Source organism: Galdieria sulphuraria, assembly GCF_000341285.1.
Source record: "Galdieria sulphuraria unplaced genomic scaffold scaf_33, whole genome shotgun sequence".
In the NCBI taxonomy this organism is placed as follows: Eukaryota; Rhodophyta; class Bangiophyceae; order Galdieriales; family Galdieriaceae; genus Galdieria; species Galdieria sulphuraria.
The window spans coordinates 62,901-84,280 of NW_005178442.1; the positions used below are offsets into that span (position 1 = coordinate 62,901).

Here is a 21,380-nt window from a genome sequence, read left to right on the forward strand (position 1 = left end):
ATCTCACGTCGCTACACTTTCCAAATACCGTTCGAGAATATACCGATTGGATATCAAAATTGGTTTGCAACGTTTTACAAAACAACTTAAGCATGTCAAAAAAAAGTCCATATGGAGCTCATTTGTTCATGATAGTAAACTCTATTTTTTTGATTTAACCAATTTTTGGTTAAAGTCGCTTCAAAAGAATCCTGCCGAATCTATGACAAGAAAGAACAAATATCCAAAGATAAAAAATATGTTTTAGTTTACGCGTAGATGAGATGTTTCATATTCACTTGTCCAAACTACCTAAACGACTGGGATTCATCATTTCTATCCATTCTTGTAATGCACTAGCCACTACTTGTGGTAAACTTTCCACTTGGCGCACCAAGATGTAAAAGGGAAACGGAAAGTCATCCAAATAAGAACTTATTTTCAATTCTCCATTTTCTAGTGTTTCTACTCGTTTCAAACTAATAATTGATTGCTGTTTAGAATCCACATAATCAGTCTAAAAGGAAAATCAACCACAAGTTGCAAGCAAATGATCTTTTCAACTTACCAATAGGAAAACTATCAGTTGGCCATTTTCCCAAGCTTCTCTAACCAACTTTCTGATGAAATTTCTATTCTGCAAACGGCCATCAGATACAATAAAAAACAACTGAATAGTTGCAATTGAAGCTTGGCTGGTTGATTTTGACTCTTTTAAAAACACAATAGCTTGTCTCAATAGTTCCGCGACATCCGTGGCATTCTGTTTAAAATGAAATTGTTGCAAAATCTCTGCTCCTCCAACTTCCATTGACAAGCTGTCCTCAAAAGAACGCAGCCAACTCACTTCATTTCCAAAGCGGGCTACAGCCAGTCTTCCAACTTCATAACGTGTGAATGAAGAAGCCAGCAAAGCCAAAGTCTCCATTGCAAGAATACTAGCCTGGGATTCCATCATGGAAGCCGAATCATCAATTGCTATAAGCACATCATAAGAACGACGGTCAGGTTGCACTCTTCTCAACCAAATGCGGTCCTTTCGGAAATCCGAAGCATAGAATTCGATTACTTTCTTCATGGAAAGCCTCTTTCCTGTTCGATAACTACCTGTGAGTTGACTCGTGACGCAAGGTTCCAATATCATCTGTAGCCTTTCTGCAAGCAACATGGCATCTTGTGATGTCTTTTGAAGCAGCTGCTGCCAAATCAACTGACTCTCCTTTTCACCAGTTGTACTTCTTGTGAAAAAGGATTGGACTCGACGAGTAAAATCGACATATGAGTCCTCTTCCTCATCCAACGAGGCTGTTGTTTCCAACTCTTGAGTAACTTGCATAGAGTTGAGTTCTGCAAGCTCTCCAGGTGGTGCATATAATTGCATTGCATTATTTGTATTTTTGTCTTGTAACTCTTTTGTGCAATTGCTTTGTAAAGAAGATAGATCTCTTTCAATTTCTTCATTTGGTTGTTTCTTCTCATATTCCTCCCAATTTGTTCTCAAAGATTGTGTCTCATTAGCGTTGGCTTCTTCTCTTAGACACACACCTGAAGACTTTTCGAACGAGACTTGGGCTTTACGTTCCTCTTCTTCTTTCTTTATACCTTCCTCGATAAATTCATTGAGTTGGGATCTTTCCCAAGAGTCTACTACTTCATTGGATTCGTTCAAAGGATTTAAGGCTGACAATTCCTCTTCTTCATTTAAATTCATATCCTGTAAGCTGTCCATTTCTTGATGTTCTCCGTTGTCGACAACATTTTCCATCTTCACATCTTCGTTGTTTGATGACATATCTAATCTCTCCAATAAATGTTTCCAAATATCTTTAGAACTTTTCATATAGGGATTCAATATCCAATTGGCATCTTCACCTTTAGTATTATTTGATGACCGATAAGGATTAGCTTGGTCGGATTCTTGCCCTTCTTCTCCTTGCTCTGATAAATTATCCAATGCTTGATTGGCTTCTACATGATCTGATGGTGTTAGCTTGTTATGATGGTCAGAAGGTTTACGATCCTCTTTCGACGATACAAATCCAGTTTCTTGTTGGCATGAATCATCTTTTGCTTCCCCTTTGTCTTCTTGTTGTTGCCAATTGGTATCATCACAAGTATTGGATTCCATTTCCATAGATTCGTCATCATGCGATTGCAATTCGTCTTCTCTCGTTTCTTCAGTTGGTTGCTGTTCCTCCTCTTGAACAGTACTGGATTCGGAGAGATTTTCCAAATCCTCCGGGAATGCATCCATTTCCTCAGCACAATGACCCTCTTCTTCCATTTGTGCTTCATTTCGATCATCAGCAAATTCACCATTTGTGCTTTCTAAATATTCTTCTTTCAATTCTGATATTTTTTCATTCTCCGTTAAAAACTCTTGATTAAGGTCATCATCATCATGATTACTGCCTTTCATTTCATTATCCATCAACATCTCTTCAGTTGATGGACGGGCTTGCTGTGGTGAATCCTTACTTTCAAGACCACTTGTTTCTAGATTGTCAGAGATGATAGGATCATTTTCGCCATCTCCTGACTCAACATCTTCCACTTGTTCCTCATTTTCTTCTTCCAAAGTTCCATCTTGCCAAGTATTATCCATATCAACTTGGCTTTGTTGACTGTCATCATGATTGCTCATAGGGTTTGTCTGAGGTTGACTGTCTTTATCTTGTTTATCAGAACCCAGTTTCTCATAAGCTTCTTGCCAATCTTGTTCGTCTAGTTGATCACTTATATCATTTGCTTCTTGCATAGACTGAATGGAAGCATCACATAATCCAGTACCTTGCACATTTTCATACTTGGTACCGTATTCTCTATCCATCGTACTTTCCGTATCATTCTCTGATTGAGTCCACTTTTCTTTGATACCAGTAAATAACATATCGTTGGTGAGTTTCCACCATAAACAGCAAATCGCATCGCATATCACCGCAACCCGTATCACTTTCGATACCATAATCTGTAAATCCTTCGCCTCATCAGCTTCTGGAGTCCTATTTGAATCCCAAAAAGAATGAATTTGTTTTTTCATAGACTCCAATGCCACTAAGCAGTTTTGACAAACACCATATAAGGAAGAAGAATGAGATGCTCCATTGTCCAAAACATTTCTCAGCCGCTCTAAATGTTCATTTCGGGAACTTTCTGTGTCATCGTGACAATCTTTTCTCTCCTTAACGCTATGCATCGATTTGTACCACAAGTTTGCTAAACTTTCAACGTACATAAAAATACCTTGCTTCCATTTCCGCTCCAACGGAACTTTTAAAAGTCTATCCAAAGATGAACTGTCTGATTGCTTCGTGTACCATTCCTCTACTGCTTGTTGCAACTGAGAAAACCAGTGCTCCTTATCTTTGTCTAGTGGTTGTTGTCTCATCTTATTGTATTCTTCATACAACGTTATCCATTCCGTATATTGTACATAGAATTGAGTCAAACTAGAATCTTTTATCTCGTCCAACTTATTCAAATTTCTCCAACCATCGCGTACATCATGAATCAACTGTCGCAATTGCATAGTCATGTATTGTAAATACTTTCCAAAATGTAAACCCATATTCATTTCATTCCAAACTTGTTTCCTATCTCCGGATAAAACATCCTGACCATTCAACTCTGGCAAATACGATAACCACCGTCGAATCCAACAACTCTGAGCTAAACAAGAAAAGTAGAGTTCATCCTGCAAGGATATAGCTTCAAGTGAATCCCAACCATCCAATGATTCCTTTATGCCTATTACAGGGCAAGCTAATTGAAATGATAAAGAACGATGTGAAGTTGGTATTGTTGATGGATAGCAAGAAACTTCATTCTCCTTCAAAACACACAGCCAGTGTTGAAAATCTTGTGGAGAAAACCCTTCCTTCGTCAAGCTTTGTTCCCAAACATGAAACGATTTCTTCCAAACGTTTAGCAAATAAGAAGTTTTTTCACACCAACTAAAACTCATCACGTCATCCCAATCTCTATGCCATATTTCTCTGTTACTCAGTGACTCGAACAAGTTCGCAGAAAGTTGCTTTGCCCTGCTGTCACGTTGATAGCCATTTTCCATATCATCTTTCAAAAGAGGAGCTATAGAATCCGAGAGGCTACGTTCCAACTCTCTTCCAATTTGAACTGCCTTTTGTCTCAATCCGATAGGAAATCCAAATCTGCTTTCCAGCTCTTCCGCACTAGTTTGACTGTATTGATATGCATATTCTATATTTCGTTGAATTTTATCTAAAGCCGTCTTTCGTCTCTCCTCATAATCCTTTTGTATCCTTCTTTCATACTGCTGATAATAACAATAAATTCCACGTAACAAATTCGCTAACCAAGAAGTAGTACTGTCGTCTTTTTTCCATTGAAATAACAAATAAAAGCTCTTAACTATATTCACGCGCAATGAAAAGTCTGCAATTTGAGCAGTTCTTAGAAAGAAATCCATTACTTGCATCACATCTTCCCTACAGACTGATGACTGCAAAGAATGGCTCAAGAAGATATAAAGTGGTAAAAAATAGTCTATTGAGTCCATTTGTAACTTCTCCTCTCGCCATTCTATCCATTCCTTCTGCCAATGTTGCATGATCCATTTATTCCATTTGTCCAAAATACATTGCAGTTGTGCAATGACTTTACCAATGGGATGTTCTTTACCTAGCCATTGCTTTTGCCAAAGTATCAAATGATCCTTCCATTGCTTTACAAGTTGCGCAATACGAATCATAGGAGTTTTCCTCGACAATTGTTGAATTCGTACTAAATCTTCTTCCACAGTGTTCAATAGGCTCTTGTATGCTAAATGTTCCGTGCTTTGGTGGTATTGTTTGACAAACTTGTAAGTTTGTTTCCAAGGTTCATCCAGTTGCACTATTTCATTGGGCATCAAATCTTGATAAAATTGAAAACACGACTTTCTCAATACTTGTGTACTGTCCATGGGGGTTATTTCTCCTTCCATGCCAAACAACAAAATCCATCCTCCAAGATCCCAATAGTCAAATTCATTTATCAACCTAGAAGGATCATCCTTTATATCTTCTTGTCTAGACTCTTGTCGAGCTGCACAATTGGCAAAAGAATAGATTCGTTGCAATTGTTGTTTACAAGATGAACTTTGTTGTGGACTCCATTGAGTCAACAATCCAATGATCAACTGGATAAACCAAATATGTCTTTTGCTCTTCTCCAATTGCTGCTTGGAACTTTCCCACGAATGCTCAGATGTCATATCTTCCAAAAGATGTGCTTGTAAATACAACTTATCCCAACTTTCACGACTTTCTTCATCAAACCATACATCTTCGGCTTTTTCTTGAAAATTCCATGAAATGGGAGCTTGATTCATTTCGTTTGGTTGGACGAAATGGCTTCGTAAACCGAAATGCCCAATTATTTGTCCAAGATACTTGTGTACTTGTGATATTCCATGAATAGTTACCTGAGAAACAACGGGCTCCATTCTTAAAAAGTAAAGCCATTTTAAGGTCATCAACTGGGAGATGGATAGGTTAAAATTGCTATTTTCATACTGAAGAGACCAAGCAACACATTTGGAAGGCAACGAACTTATAGGACATATAGGCGATGGAACATTATCTGATACATCACCACAACCACCAATAGGAAGTTGGAAATAAAAGTCTCTGGTCATCAAATAACTTCCAACCAAAATTTCATAGCCAGCTACAAGCACTTGGTCTATTAGTCCCCAATCCTTGCTCACTTCGGAAAGTTGAATCAAGCCATGCGAAAGATTGGTTTGCCATTGATTCAATTCTTGTAACACAGAACTGATATCCTTGCCTTCCATTCCTTTCTTCCCTAGTTTCCATATCTCATGTTGATAATAATCTAAACGTTGAGAGGATAACAAGTCACTAGCCATAGATAAAAATGCTTGTACAAGTTGAGGATATTCTTCGACCAAATCAGAATAAGATGCCAGATTACAGCTCGTCGATAAAATGTTCTCACAAAAACACTGCCATAAAGAAATGTAACTTTCATCTTGTAAGAAATGAAAGAATCGGAAGTAACTCATTTCTTCTAATACTTGTTTCCAGCTTTGAATGCTCTGTCCTACTTTTCTTGGGTGATATTTGCTTCGAAAGAGAACGCATTCTTCTAAATGCTGTCTTCCCATCATAAACCATTTCTCTCCAATAGAAAATAACGACCGATTAGCCTCTTCACATATATGAAAATTAAAGTCAGCACTTTGAAAACTTTGCATATCTGACGAATCATTCAAATAGGTCTGTTTCCACAACTCTACTTGGACATTGTACATTTTCACAAACAAGTCATGTGGCTGAAAGACTCTTTCATCACGTAGGGAACAGATGATATCCAACATTTGGTTGAGAAACTGTTTCGAATGATGCAATTGCAAACTGTATCCCAAAGCATTCAAAGAATAAATATTATTTTCTATGCAAATACTTCGTTGCCAATCACAACGTAACGAACTACTTAAGAGATACATCCATCCATTTTCCAGGCAAGACATTCTATGAAAACTGTTACGATTCTGAAATAGCCAAAGGATAACTGACAGACTGCCTTGTGCCAAGAAATGTTGGATCCAAGCTTGTTGCCATTTCACTCTAGACTTGGAGTTGCAATCGAATAGCCAAATCAATTGTTGTTGAGAGATAAGACATTCCATATTCCAATCGGATGATGGAAACGTGGAAACCATATTAAGCCATTCAATGGGAAGTTGTTTCGAACAACTTTCAAGAGCTCCATTCCAAAACAAAATACTTGTCCAAAAATGCCATATCGTGAAAACCATACGGGTCTCCTGGCATATAAAGACAAGTTCATTCTCATAAGGAATGAGTATTGACTCAAAGAAATCGACACTCAGTGACGATAACCATTCCGATGGTATGTCAACATCGGCATCCAAGACTTGTTGAGAACGCAACCACGTACGAAATTGAACTTGATATTGGCGAGATATTGCTTTGGCATTCTGACTATCTAAATATTCCAGGGAACCAATATTAGCCTCTTGCATTCTTTTGGAAACATAAAGCGGTTCAAATAAATGATAACTTTGTAAAAACTGTAACTTCCAACCACCAACAGACAGAAGAACTTGATCACATTGATGAAGCCAGTCTCTTACTCTTTCTTGTGAAATAATTTCTTGAAATGCACCTGACGCAAGTAACAATTCTTTCAAGGCTTGTTGAAGGAAACTGAACAAAGAAAGCATAACAATAGGTTCCACTTCGTTTGGATAGCCATATATGCATTGTATCAAAGTCCAATAGCCAACAGTAAAAAATGGGAGACTTGAAGTATCCATCTTTTTCACCATTTCCACATCCCACAAATATTCCAATAGAAGAACCGTTTGATTTAAGAAATTCTCATTTTCCATAACAACATATTCACCACGTAAAACTTGCGGGAGATACACTATTCCTTCCTTTACTAACCAACCGATCATTTCATCCCTCGACATACAATAAGACATCGACTCTCTCTGAGGTGACTGTGTAACAAAGTTCGACATGGAGTTGACCAATGACAAATAACGCTCCTCCACAATATGACACCTATAGAACTCTACGAATTGGGTAACTAAAGGCATCCATCTTTCATAATTTGAATAATACGTGGCCCAAACACTCATTTGCAAGAAAAACTCTGATAAACACAATACAGGATATTTCTTCAACAGCACCAACTTGTCAGAGTTTTGATATTTGTGAGGCATTTTGGACTCAAGCCATTGTTGTAGCCATTGATATTCTTCGGTAGGAGATAAGGAATCCTCTTTGTCAATACATATCCAGTAGACTTGTGCTAATAGGCTATCTTCGGGTATTCCTAAATAACTTGGCTTTCCCATAGAATGAAGTAAACCAAATATACAAGACCATCTACGATCTGAACCAATATCTTTCAAGTCTGGCCAACTCTTTCGTCGACTCATCATTGTCCACCAATAATATGTCATATGAACAATATTCTCTTCTGGATAAGAAAAAGATGAACAACTAAAAACACTCCGTTCTATTGAATTACAAGAAAGCTTAAAAACATCTTTAAGGGTTAAAGGATTCGTCATATTATTGATAGTCGTGACGTTATTCATTTCACTACCAGTCAAATCTGGTAAATGAGTAATCAATGCTCTATTCCACAAGGCCTTCGATAACTGATGTTGTTTGCCTTGTTCCACCACAAAGAATATACGAAACCGGGGATGAATATGAAAACTCTCTCTTTCCTCTCCATCCACAGTGGATGGAAGCCAAAGTGTTCTATTTGTTCCCGATACAGAATCTTCTAAAAATGGATTCAGTGCATCCAAAATAGCTGGTGGATATCGATGTGCCTCGTCTATCATTATCCAATCACCTCGTCTAGCGGCTTTAATGAAAGAGGAATATACCCATTGAAACATAGAAACACATTTCTTATCATTCTTATGAATGTGAAGACATTCCTCCAATTTTCTACGCAAAGATACTATCCAATGTAGAATTTTGGGATTCATAACATCTTTTGATAATTGATCAAAGAATCCAATAACTTTTGTCAACTCATAGTCCATCCAGTCAAACTTGTTCGAACCCTTGTTGTGCAACTCCAAACACAACTCTCTTACCCATTTTGAAACAAAATACAAGTCTTTTACTATCTTCTCTTGTTGCTTCTCTTCCACAAAAATAGCACCGAGTATTTGGTTGCATCTCGATATAACATCAACTTGAAGAATGTCCCACAATGTCTCCCAAGCATCGAAAACTTGATAACTTCCAACAAAATTACCACCATCTGTATCCATTCCAGATTGATTCCATTCCACGAGTCTTTGTCCTATACAAAAGTTTACAAAATCAAAAATAAATACAATTACTTTCATACCAAATATATTGGATAATGTACGAATGAGACTTTTTCTTCCACTTCCTCTCTTTCCAATGACTATCATAGGCCAATCATGCAAAACACCAATGCTTAATGTCCATGAACTTTTTCGATAGGTCTCCATCCACCGAACTTCTTCTCTAGTCCTGGAAAAAGTTGCTAATGATTCTTCTTCTTCTGACCAGTCTTTGTGCCAAACTATTTCCACAGGTCCTGCTTGAATAAGATACTTGTCCTTTCGATAAATAGTAAAAGAAGGAATCTTTTGTTGTATACTAGTCGGTGTATCAAAAACTTGACCGTATTTTTCCATTGCTAAGTCATGAACGTCCATTCCTAATCTTTCTATAATCAAATTTTCAAAAAACAAGTAACTTGCCACATCAAAATCTCCAATCAACTCTACATGTTCTTCAACACATGAGAACCAACGAAGAATATCTCTAAGATTCAAATCCTGTCCACTCAACAACAACTTCATATGCTCTCTTGTTTCCATATTTGAAGCAGTCAACTCTTGGGGCTCATTTTCCTTTCGGCATTGCTGAATATTTCCCAACACTTGCAAACCTTTTCGAATAAAGGATCGATTCAACTTCGGGAAACGCTTCTCCGCAATTTGACACATGTCTTCAAGGTGCAATTGTTCCATAGCAACTCTCGTAAATCTACTAAGAAAACTTCTCGGTAGTTGTTTCCTTCCACTACCATCCACTGCCGGATTCTGAGTAGCAAATAACATGAAATGCGGTTGATCATCTGCATAAAACTCTTTATCCAATTCTGCGACATAAATACTCCTTCGATGATCCAACAAAGAGTTGAGTCCTTCTAAAACTGTTTGAGGAGCTAAATTCAACTCATCTAAAAGAATCCAATAGCCTCTTTGCAGAGCTACAAGCAGGGGACCAGGACGAAAGACAAAAGGTGCATTGCTTTCATCATTCTGATGGTTACTTGGCACATCCATTCCTATCAAATCAGACATTTCGGTATGTTCCGACAAATTGACACGCAAAAGCCGTTGTCCACATAGAGATGCTAAAGCTTGGATCATGCTGGTCTTCCCAATCCCGGGTGGACCTTGCAATAAGATTGGCTTTTTCAACAGCATTGCCCTAACGATTCGAAAAGAATTTCTCCTCATAGTGTCCGTTTCCAAAGAAACAACTGACAAGATATTTTGTTGGTCAGATTCTATATCGGCATTCACTTTGTTCAGCTTTAGATTACCAAAACGATAGGCTTCCTCCTCCTCCCTAATAGGAATGGTTTGCTTTGATAAACCTTGGATATATAGTTCTTGTTGTATTTCTTCAAAGCACATTCTTTCCTGACACTGTTTCAACAAAAGTGTTTTCCACTTCTCTACTAGTCTTTCTAAATGTGACGAATGTGATAAAGAACTCACTTTTAGTCCATCTAAAAGTATCAAATCAAAACCATGAGCATAACTGGAGAATGGATGTTGAAAAATTTCTCTACTTGATTCAATGAAATGCATCCAAGCCCTAATATCTCTCCAAGTGAACATCGAATATAACAGTTGTCTTTCTAAAGGTGGTGACGAATCCATATCATTTAAAACACATATCACCAATTCCTGCATAGGCTTTACATACACATGAAGAGGAGATTGCTTTGACCAAGCATTTGCAATAAAGCCAACGTATTCTTCAACCGCATTGTTAGGAGGTACCCAAATTTCAGTTAATCGACTGCGAAAGGCTATAGAACATTCCTTCTTTCCATAATCACTAGCTGGATTCATTGCTGCCACAAAACAAAATTGACTATGTGCTGTTAAGTTATGGCTGCTTGAGTGGGAAGAATCTTGAGTGGAACAACAACTTTTGTATTCTGTTAGTGTTCTTTCAGGTTCCAATACTGAATTAAGTCTTTCTATTACGGCATCACTTGCCATGTTTACTTCGTCCAATAAAAAATAGTTACCACCTTTCATAGCAGAGACCAGAGGACCATCTACCCATTCAAAAAGCTTGCTGGAATCGCTCTTTCTTCTCGGACGAAAAGCACCGATAAAGTCGGAGACATCCAAGTGTCGATGACAGCTCACAGTCCATAAAAAGTTGTTCTCGTACTCTGCCAATACTTGAATGCAAGTTGTCTTTCCAATCCCAGTTTCTCCTATCAATAACACAGACTCTTGATGCTCAAATGCCCTTTTCACCAAAGCAATCATTCTAAACAAGGAAGGAGTTGGTACTAGATTCAACTTGGCTAGTACTGGCATCCATTTTTCGTTGTTCTGTTCCTCTTCATATAAATGTTCATCCTTCAATACTTCTGAAGAGACTCCTATGCTGTCGATGAGAACTTTTCTTATGAATTCTCTACTTTCAGTGGTTCTACAACGTTCTCCCAGTAAGAAGAATCCCTCTTTTGCCAAACTCTCCTAAATGAAGAAAGGTTCATAACTGTCCAACTTCATTTCGAGTATACAAACCTTGCTATCTGGAGATCGACTTGCCCAACGAAACAAATCTCTTGCACTGATAAGAGACTCTTTACCTAAGAATACTCTTTCTCTAGTTCGTTGAACTTGCAATTCATGCATCACTCTTATCATTCGCTCTGTGAAGGATAAGGGTAGCCTATAACGCCTTTGAAGAATCACATTTAACTCTTCCATCGGCAGTTCACCAACATTCAACTCTATAAATCTTCCTCGAAAAGCTCTGGATAGTTGCTTCCGACCAGCGTATTCTCCCGAAGGATTTTGAGTGGCAAAAAGAACAAAATTTTCGTGCGCACGGAATGTTTGTGCCAATTCTGGTACGTAAATCTCTCTGTTATCATCCAATAAACGATTCAGTGCTTCTAAAAGTTCGTTGGGTGCCAAATTGAGTTCATCCAAAACCTAAAATGCTACTTCAACAGACAATCTGATATAAAAAAAGACTTTTTTCATACCACCCAGAATCCTAAACGGACAGCTTTCAATAAAGGACCTTGTACAAAATGAAAAGAACCCGTATCATCCATTTGAAAGCTTCCCAAATATTCAGATAAATCCATATGCTCATGATGGTTGATTCGAAGGAGAGTTTGTCCAGTTGTTCTAGCCAGATAAGAGACCAAAGATGTCTTTCCAGATGCAGTTGGGCCTTGTAACAACACGGCATATTTAGGTACACCATATTGTAAAGTTCTCAATATATCACGCATCGTATGTTTTACCGAGGGAGTTGTAATGAACTGATTGTCTCCCTCGTCTACTGATACTTTTGAAGACTTAAGTGAGTTTCGATAGTGATCAAGATGAGTTGAATGCTGCGATAATAACCAATAACCTTCCATTTCGATGAAACAATATCCATCGGATAAACTTGTGGGAACTTTCACCAATTCTGACATTTTCTTGTCTCTTAAAGAATTTCCAGCTAAAAATATCTCATCTGCTAGTTTCTCTATAAAGGATCGACATGAAAAAGGTAATGGAGATATAAAAGAAAGTGAAGCTCCTTCATATAAAGCACGCTTATGTCGCATCCATGCACTTCCTACTGACTTCATTCTACAATATATGCATTGAGCAAGATCCAAAGTTCTGCAAAGAGCTCGAAGACTATAGTGTGGTTTACGACCATTGGCATCCACTAAGTATTGATTTTCACATAATTTTCTGCTTGACAAATAGAAACGAACGACATCTTGAACAATGCAATACTCTTCATCTGTACAATCTTCTCTACTTCTTCCAAAATAACGTTTGGATATCAATATTATTAGATCTTCCTCTTCCAAATTTTCATCCACATAAATTTCTGTAAATTTCTTTCGAATACTTAATCTCAGGTCTCTCTTGCCAACATCTGTAGGAGGATTCATCGCTGCAAATATTCGAAAGTTGGGATGTGCCTTCAAATAAGTATTCTCTGCCATATCTCTATTTTCACAACTCGAAATATCATTCAAAACTGGCAGCATACCACGTTCTAACAACATAGATAACTCTTCCAATATTTCAAACGGTGCCAAGTTAATTTCATCCAACAATATCCAATGACCTTCTTTCATGGCACTTATCAAAGGTCCAGCTTGGAATCGAAAGGTTATTGAATTATTATTTCGGGAAGAACCTTCGTTCCATTCCAAAGCATCTTTTCGCTTTCTCTTCTTCAAATGAAAGTTAGATTCTGTGTCTCCATAAACTTTTTTAAACTGAGATAAATATTCACGAAAGATATTCCACTTTTCGTGTCGACTACTTTCCAAAGATGCCAAGGAAACTGATTGTTCAATCTTTTTCCAAGCTCCAACAATCAAACGATAACAACGATCGATATCCTTATTCTTCAAAGCAGAATCCAAATTGTGCAAAAAGGTTTGATTTCTTTCTGTGCCAAAACTTGGACAAAAAGCGTCCAAAAACAACTGACTCAAATGTTGTACGTCTTGAAAGGGATGATGAGGTCGATAAGTACCAATCAAGTCATTCCATTCCGTTTGAGGCGAAAGATTCAAAACCACAACCGAAACTCCCATCATCTTTGCCATTTCTTGAATAGCACTAGTTTTCCCTGTACCCGTCTCTCCACACAATAAGACCTAGAAATAATATAAAACAATTATCCAAAACAAATCCATCGAATGCTAATTACCGGTTCTTTCATTTCAACACAGCGAGCGATACGCTCCCATAAACGTAGAGTATGACTCATCCATGAACAGCCATTAGATACTTTGATAGTTGCTTGAAAGATATTGATATTGTTCTCATTTGTCCATTGAGCCCTTCCAAGCCTTGTTATACCAGTCACTTGGCTAGTTGTGTTCCATTGAGGACGTACAATAATATCGAAATACTTCACTGTATCAAAAGGAATGCTCCAAGCTTCACTTAGGACAGAGTAGACACGGCTCCTTCTATTCTTGTCGGGGTCCCACGAGCATAAGACATCTAAACACTCACAAACAGCCATTTCTGTACTTAAAATTTCTCCTCGTAATTGTAAGTATTCCAAACGTGTACAGATCCGTATCAAATCTGTAAGAGTTGCTGGCCTACATAATCTACTCAAAATCTTTTCACGATATATACGTAACAATTCGAATATTGTTGATGCCAGCCTGTGATGACAAAAACTAAGACAAGGAAAACGACTTTGTAAAATCTTATAAAGACGACCATCTCTTTCATTCTGTAATAGATTGGGTAAATGAATCCGTTTCCACTTCCACGAACCTCCTGGCGGTTCCCAAGAAGACTGACATTCATATGAATGTTGTTCATTGGTATCACAACAGTTATCATCACAAGTACGTACACCAAATAAATGAAATCCAAAGGCCGCCTCCAAAGGTCGCTTTCTACCAGAAACTTCAAGTTTCTCACCAGCTCTCAGTTCAACCAGTCTTTCTATTCCATAACAAGTTGCATTGGATGTATTGTGAAGATCTTCCAAAACTAGCCAATGCCCTCCTTCTATAGCAACTCCAATGGGACCCGCTTTCCAAACAAAGCCTTCACTTTCGGCATGTGGCACAATATTTCCAACAAGTTCATCAAAGTCTTCAAAACCTCTACATCCACTCATACATAAAGTTATCGTTTGAGGCAAGGATAGCTTCTTTTCATCCATATCATGCGAATATATTACTTCCCTTTGTTCCCTAATTTGTGACAATAACTGTAATAATGCACTTTTGCCACTTCCAGCAGGGCCTTCTAACATGACGGGAATGCCCATTGCAATACATTCTAAACAATCATAAATGACAGGAATAAAATGCTCTAATAATACAAAGTTGGATACAACAAAACGCTTATCACCCATCAATATGTCGTTGTTGAAAATGATGTGAGGCGAAATCAAAGGAAAATCACAAACATGCGATAACCCCAACTCTGGAGAACAACGAAACTCTAAGGGACCTGAAACATGTTCACAGTCAACTGTATCAACCACCTTCTCTAATGAAATATTCAATAAAATGCACCTCTTTGTGTATTCCAATAAATCCAATTCTTTCCAAACACTCCAATCACTATTCAATCCTGTCCATCTCTCACTCTCTAAACAGTCAGAATTATTAAACAGCCAACTAAAAACTATCTTTGCCTCTTTATCGCCACTGGCAGCAGCTTGTATAATACATTCCCAAGGAAACAAACCGTTCAAATCATAAGAATTCCAATAATACGCTATCAACGCCAATTCCCTTCGAACTGCACAAATATCTCCCAATGAAGTTTCTGCTCTCCCTGAATACTCTGACCACAAACCTACAAAACAATTTCTTCTAGCCAAATACAAAAATAACTGAAACAATTGTGAATGTTTTCCAGATACTATGGACACTCGAACAAGGACGCCGAAAAGCTTTTGTCTTCTCTTCGACAGCTTGTTTCGACAGTGACGGAACAGGTGCAAAGTTACGGCAAATACTTCAACCAACTCAGGAACTTGTAAACACGATAACGCTTCATAGAAGCTCGTCTTGTCTTTTTCAAATACCTGCAAGAATGACTATCAAAGATGACTTGGCCATCAGACGCTCTATCAGCTATAGCTGTGTTCACTTACTTCAATACTACTAGTTACAAACTCTTTCCAACTCCTGTCTTTTGCTAAATCCTTCAGGTTTTCATTCGCATTATTAGAAACAACGATGGCTTTCAGGTATCTATCATACCGACTAGCCATCATCCGAGCCCAACCACTTGAAATTGCTTCGACGACGTTCATCAAAACTCTTTCAAGTATTGGCACAAAGTAACTTTGAATGCACAAATGTTGCAAATGAAATAAACAACTTTATTCATTTAAACCTTATCCTGAACAGTGTCCATATCACGTTCTTCTGAAGCTGCATCAACAAACTCTTGCATATTGATACGTCCGTCGTGGTCCAAATCTCTTCTTGCTATAAGTTCCTCTGCTTCGTGTTCATATTTGCTCCAATCTGGGGATGCAGAGCGTCTAGAATCTCTAGAAATATTTCTTGAGCACTCTTTTGAGGAAGCCTTTCGCACTTCTCCTCTCTGAAAGGAAGATTGTCGACTGGTACGTCCCCGACTACGTTCACCTCCTACTGCTTCGTTATCATCTCGTTCGTCACGTTCCCTTACAAAGTTGGAGATGTGTTCAGTCAAGTCTTGAGCGTCAATGTAGCCGTCACCATCTCGGTCAAAAGCTTTAAAGCCTTCCTGTAACGCTTCAAATGGAACTCTCCCCTTTCCAAGTCTCCGTCAAAAGCCATCCTAACAAGGAGAGAAACCTACCTTTAAGCGCCTACTCATGGCTTGACAAAAGTTTTCAAAAGTGACCACTCCAACACCTTTTGGGTCTGTGTCTTCTAACAACTCTTCTACTTCCTCCTCCTTACAATTGGGAAACAGGTGTTGAATGTCATCCGCAAAATCTACGCTATCCACATAACCCTTTCCTTCTTGGTCAAATAAGGAAAAAGCTTTTCTAATCCAAGCTTCCACCGAAGCTTCGGTGGTGGCTTCTCGTACAGAACCCGGGGGAGTACTGTTGTTGTTTCGACTACACCTCGTTTCAGAGGTTGTCCTATCTGTGCTTCCGTAGCTAACTACTTGCTCGTGGTGTGACATTCGCTAGTTTATAACTAAGCAAGGCACTACAAAAACGAGCAATGGTTGACAACTGTCCATACCCCCAAGTCTCTTCAAGTCACTCATCTAACAATAAATTTTTTGGGCGTGGCCTTTAGTCCACTCTTAATTATGTCGTCAAGTCTTTTGTATATGTGTTTGTCTCACTTTCTCTCTAAAACATACATAGAAGCATAACCTTGAAAACAACTTATTCCAATTTCCTTAAAGAGCTAATCTATAACAATGAAAGTCGTTTATTCGTTTTTCCACTCATTCTTGCTTTTTCTACTCCTTTCTCACCGGTCTCAAATAGACTATCCATTCACTCGCTGCTCAACTCTATCATCAGTAACTATAACTGTGTATCGGTTTCTTCAGCGTCTTCGAATTGCTCAGAGTCACAGTTGCCCACACTCCAAGGTACGTTCCCATACCATTCTCCGTCGCTACCTTCCTCATCCGTCTTTAAGAAAGCGTTCAATCCATAATGAAAACAAACAGAAGAATACTTACCAAAGGTACAGGAGTCCGCCTAACCAAGTCACAAAAAGTTTCAAATATCTTCTCTACTTGAGAAGATTCCTCTGGTACTATATATATCGTTTCATACTGGTCTTCATCACTCTCTCCTTGTACTTGACAGTATATACTTGGCTTTTCACAATGCTCATCTCGTTGACAAATGGCATGAAGTAGCAAGTCTTTGGCATTTACCCGAAGACTGTTACTTGGGTCTATTTCTGATAACAAACAAAACCAATCCTCTCCAATATTCAATTCTCCCTGAAAACAAGTTTTATTTTCGTCTTTTATTATGATTCGAACGTTTTCAAACTTATGGAGACTTCGTTCCGATAACTTGGGTTCATCACTCATTCCAAGAATAGCTTTTCCTCTCTTATCGATTCTTTTTTGGAACAAGAATATCCCATTTCTATTAATAATAAGCCAACTCAATAGGCTCATGTGCATCATCCTCCATTCGTGCAGCCAAATATTCCTCCGTTCTATCTTCGTGTTCCAGTGCAACTTTAGTTTTCCAAAAGAATATGCTGGCAAACAATATGCCAAGCAAACTACCAGCAACCACATCTGCAGGATGATGACGATTATCCACAATTCTTGAAGCCTGAATCCAATAGTAAGCTACCATTTGACTCAAAAGATAAGCCCACATACACCGACATACAATCCAAAAGCCAACGGTAACAAACCAAAGACTTGCAATACTTGAGCGATCCAAGGAGAAGCTACTTTGGTCGACTTGTGCATCAAATACAAAACGAAATAAAAACAAAGACTCATAGCAGTACTCGCATGACCACTAGGAAAGGACTTGCGACCATTATCAATGCTTCCTTGAAGACCACTCGTACACTGTTGGTCACTCAAGATGACGGAGTGGTTATATTCTGTGGGAGGTATGGCACTGTTACCGAGACAACGAGTAGCAAAGTCAGGTCTCAAGTAACCAACATACCATTTTCCGAATTGCGTAAATGCGCTAGTGAGAAGAAAGGCTGTCGTATAGTTGATAATCTGTCGAATGGCTTGGATAAAGACTTGTGACCCTATTTTGGACCTCTACAGAATAGGATTCTAAATAGAATGGATAAGCAAAGATACTAACCTTTTTAGTAACCCATTCGAGCAATAGCATACAAGGTACAAAACCAGCAAAACCGACGACAGGAATTAACCAAAATGGAACAGTGGAAGAAGAGGCTCTTTGATACCAAACAGTTGCGTCTTCCAAGAAAAACGGTCTGCTCCGTGGTTGACTATTATCTAATATCAAAGCAACGATTTCAATAGCAAGTGCTACGATAAAGACCAACGGATCTATTTTGGCAAAGTTGCTTGCAAACGCCATGTAAAATGCAAAATTCCAAGAGATGTCAACTCGAAATATTTTCTGGTCTTGCAAGAAATGATTCTTCTTCCGATGTATATAAATATATATATCATGACTATTTATCTTCAAAGGAAAGCCAATAATAGCTAAACAATATCCACTCGATCTATTCTTTTATTTGGCCACAAGTCGTTGGGTCCATTTTGGGGTTATTCCGACGAGAAAAGTGGAAAGACTCTGTAATCACTATGGTATCCCCCGTAAAGAACTTGATACTAGTATTTGCTGTAATGACGCTGATGAAGAACGTGAATCCAGAAGATGCTACAGTACTATTTTATACTCGTGCACTGTTTACTCTATATTTTGGTTGCAGCATTGCACTCAACTTTTATATCAAGAGTTTGGTTGAACGTAAGCACGATCAAACCGTGATTGAAGTTCCACCACAACCAGCAGGATTCTTTGGAAGATCTTCTCCCGCTCATGCTACAAGAGTTACGGTTGAACAATATGACTTGGGAGAATTATCCAAAGCTAGGTCTTCCCTTCTTATGAACGCTATCTTTTTGGCTTTTATGCACCTCAAAATGAAGGCCCTAACTCCTGTTGTATTACAGTCAGCAATGGGTATCCTTCGTATTATGGACGATGCTATGGTTGGTAACTGTTCTTCCCTTGTTTCTTGTTACTGAATCCTCACCTTGCTAGTTTCGTATTCACGTATTGAATGAACCTGCACAAGGTGCTTTGGCAAGACCTTTTAAACCAGAACCTAGTCTTCTTTCTATGTTTACAGGTTCAGGTGGAAATAGCAGTCAAACTCAGTCTAGGAACCAAACAGAGGATGATAGCAGCTCTTCCAGTTCGGAAGAGAAAGCAAGACCAACAGAGTCACCTAGTGGAAGTGAAGATGAAGACCACTCTAAAACTACAAACGCCAAAAAATAAAAACTTGCTTTATTTCTGTTGCAGAGGATGGGAGCACTTAATGCAAAGATGAATCGTCAAAGTTGGTTTTCGTTGGAAACCGCCAACTTAAGAATATACCCACAGATAGTATACTGGTGACTACTCCTAATGACCAAATAGAATTCCAGTCACTTCCAAAGTATTGTGCACACATTTTACAGCCTATAAACCCCAAAACCAACGATAAAGACTGTTTCAAGAACCTCATTTTGTCAATAATATCATTTAAAACAAAAAACAAAGAACGAAGACCTAAAATTGCCATTAAATTGGAAACGTATATAACTAGACGATCGTTGGAAACACTTAAAACTGCAGGAATGGAATCCAAAGCAAAAACAACGTCGGATAATTCAATAATCAACAAGACCAATAATAATGGAGTACCAAACCATGCAAGTTGACCCTTTTGATTCCGTCGAACAACAAAGAAAGCATTCGGATCCACATCTTTATCCCTCGTCAACGGTATCCATCCAGTAGCAATACGATATATCTTATTGTCTTCCATTTTGGATTGGCTTTCTTCCCGAGAAAACAAAAGCTGAAATGATGAATAAAGTAAGAATCCACCAAACACGAGTGACATGAAATGAAAATGTTGTAAAAGTTCAGCACCAGACCAGATCATCAATCCTCTCATGAAAGTAGCTCCTAAAATACCCCAAAATAAAATACGGTCTTGAGACTCTCTAGGGACAGTAAAGTATTGAAATATCAACAGAAATACGAACAGATTGTCAACTGATAAGCTTTCCTCGATGATATATGCGGTAAGATATTCTACAGCAGTTTGGGTACTTAAAGCAGTATATAGCACAACTGCAAGAGCCAAAGATAACGAAACAAATAAAGCAACTCTTTTCAAATCGTCCTTTTCTCTGTTGATGTTGACAAGAGGAGCATTCTTTTCTTGTTTTCTGTTACCAACTTTAGGTTGTATGATGGACTCGTTTTCATTCAAAAGCTCCTTTTTGGAATCCTGAGTGGATGCATGTTTGCCAACTATTCCCACTCTAATAATATGTGAAGACTTCCACCAAGGCTTAGCATAGTTACCACTGCAATGCCTGGTATATACAAACTTTTGACGTCGATGAAAAAGACACGATAGATAAGGGCTACTGACGATGAAGCTAATACATTTCTTCATACAAACAAAATACATACTATTCAGTTCCAAACAGACCTAAACTCTCACCACAAAATCCTCATCTCTATGGAAATCCATCGTTACATTTTATTCACGCAATAATCTGTAAGCTATTCGATCCAAAATAAAAGCTACAACAGTATCCCATACAATCAACTGCAAAGTGACCATTCTGATTTCTCTATTAGGAAACTTGACAAGCTCCAGTGCTTCATTCAATTCCAAGTTCACTTCAGCAGCAGCTAATATGACAGCAACAAATGTACCGGCTAAGGATATCCACAAGCTACGTCTTTGAAAAAGTCCTTCCATGAATGGATAGCCACGATAGTTGATGGCAAATATGGCAACTTGTTGAGCAGTAGAAACTAAAAATACCATCGTATTCACTATATTGGGACTAAATGTATCATCAACGTTGACAACAAAGTCCACGGGAAGTTGCTTCTTTCCAAAATAAGTAGCCAATACCAATGCTGCTGTATGTATCATAAACTGTCCCATCATCGAAGTAAACATATAGGCTGAAAATATCGAACTGGGAGGTCTTTCTTTAGATAACTTCTTTAGAGGCTTCGACCTCGAAATCAAAAAGAATACTATAGCAAATAGAAAACCTGTAGTTGACATTTGTTTGTCTCCAAACTTCACGCCTTGTAAGAGCAACACAGAAAGACTGTAAGCAGAGACTAGACAATTCAAAGCCATAATTTGATACATCTGCATAGTTGTTGCTAAAGTACAGCGGCCTTGTCTGACAATGGAAAGACAAGAATCAATGGTCATGTTCTTAGAAGTAAAAGGTGAAGCAATGGATGCATCTCCTAACTTCACTAGAGGAACTTCATCTTCTCCACTCTCTTGTTGCATTGATTCTAACTTCTTCAACCAATCCGATTGATTACTTCCCAAATCAGATATCCCTCCAGAACCTT

At 38.2% G+C, this 21,380-nt stretch overlaps 7 protein-coding genes across 7 annotated transcripts; 1 reads left to right on the forward strand and 6 right to left on the reverse strand.

The window, feature by feature from the left end:
• Positions 1-235: 235 nt before the first annotated feature.
• Positions 236-15,610, reverse strand: Gasu_38580 (MoxR-like ATPase). The gene is made up of 6 exons (XM_005705113.1): positions 15,429-15,610; positions 13,503-15,371; positions 11,812-13,449; positions 11,345-11,758; positions 548-11,293; positions 236-496 (listed from the first exon to the last, which is right to left on the reverse strand). Exons 1-6 carry the CDS (start codon positions 15,588-15,590, stop codon positions 275-277), a joined length of 15,051 nt encoding a protein of 5,016 aa, XP_005705170.1. The 5' UTR covers positions 15,591-15,610; the 3' UTR covers positions 236-274.
• Positions 15,611-15,625: 15 nt separating this feature from the next.
• Gasu_38590 (calmodulin) lies at positions 15,626-16,570 on the reverse strand. Its single transcript, XM_005705114.1, has 2 exons — positions 16,127-16,570; positions 15,626-16,078 (listed from the first exon to the last, which is right to left on the reverse strand). The coding sequence occupies exons 1-2, from the start codon at positions 16,460-16,462 to the stop codon at positions 15,668-15,670; spliced, it is 747 nt and encodes a 248-aa protein (XP_005705171.1). The 5' UTR covers positions 16,463-16,570; the 3' UTR covers positions 15,626-15,667.
• A 5-nt stretch (positions 16,571-16,575) lies between these two features.
• On the reverse strand, positions 16,576-17,370 carry Gasu_38600 (uncharacterized protein). The gene is made up of 2 exons (XM_005705115.1): positions 16,979-17,370; positions 16,576-16,928 (listed from the first exon to the last, which is right to left on the reverse strand). Exons 1-2 carry the CDS (start codon positions 17,339-17,341, stop codon positions 16,818-16,820), a joined length of 474 nt encoding a protein of 157 aa, XP_005705172.1. The 5' UTR covers positions 17,342-17,370; the 3' UTR covers positions 16,576-16,817.
• Positions 17,371-17,375: 5 nt separating this feature from the next.
• Positions 17,376-18,400, reverse strand: Gasu_38610 (phosphatidic acid phosphatase type 2B-like protein). The gene is made up of 3 exons (XM_005705116.1): positions 18,096-18,400; positions 17,645-18,049; positions 17,376-17,594 (listed from the first exon to the last, which is right to left on the reverse strand). Exons 1-3 carry the CDS (start codon positions 18,336-18,338, stop codon positions 17,403-17,405), a joined length of 840 nt encoding a protein of 279 aa, XP_005705173.1. The 5' UTR covers positions 18,339-18,400; the 3' UTR covers positions 17,376-17,402.
• Positions 18,401-18,470: 70 nt separating this feature from the next.
• Gasu_38620 (inorganic phosphate transporter (Pho88)) lies at positions 18,471-19,301 on the forward strand. The gene is made up of 2 exons (XM_005705117.1): positions 18,471-18,979; positions 19,032-19,301. The coding sequence occupies exons 1-2, from the start codon at positions 18,569-18,571 to the stop codon at positions 19,269-19,271; spliced, it is 651 nt and encodes a 216-aa protein (XP_005705174.1). The 5' UTR covers positions 18,471-18,568; the 3' UTR covers positions 19,272-19,301.
• A 4-nt stretch (positions 19,302-19,305) lies between these two features.
• Positions 19,306-20,490, reverse strand: Gasu_38630 (tellurite resistance protein TerC). The gene is made up of 2 exons (XM_005705118.1): positions 19,445-20,490; positions 19,306-19,397 (listed from the first exon to the last, which is right to left on the reverse strand). The coding sequence occupies exons 1-2, from the start codon at positions 20,458-20,460 to the stop codon at positions 19,328-19,330; spliced, it is 1,086 nt and encodes a 361-aa protein (XP_005705175.1). The 5' UTR covers positions 20,461-20,490; the 3' UTR covers positions 19,306-19,327.
• Positions 20,491-20,495: 5 nt separating this feature from the next.
• On the reverse strand, positions 20,496-21,360 carry Gasu_38640 (calcium-transporting P-type ATPase). The gene has a single exon (XM_005705119.1). It carries the CDS (start codon positions 21,313-21,315, stop codon positions 20,533-20,535), a length of 783 nt encoding a protein of 260 aa, XP_005705176.1. The 5' UTR covers positions 21,316-21,360; the 3' UTR covers positions 20,496-20,532.
• Positions 21,361-21,380: the final 20 nt, after the last annotated feature.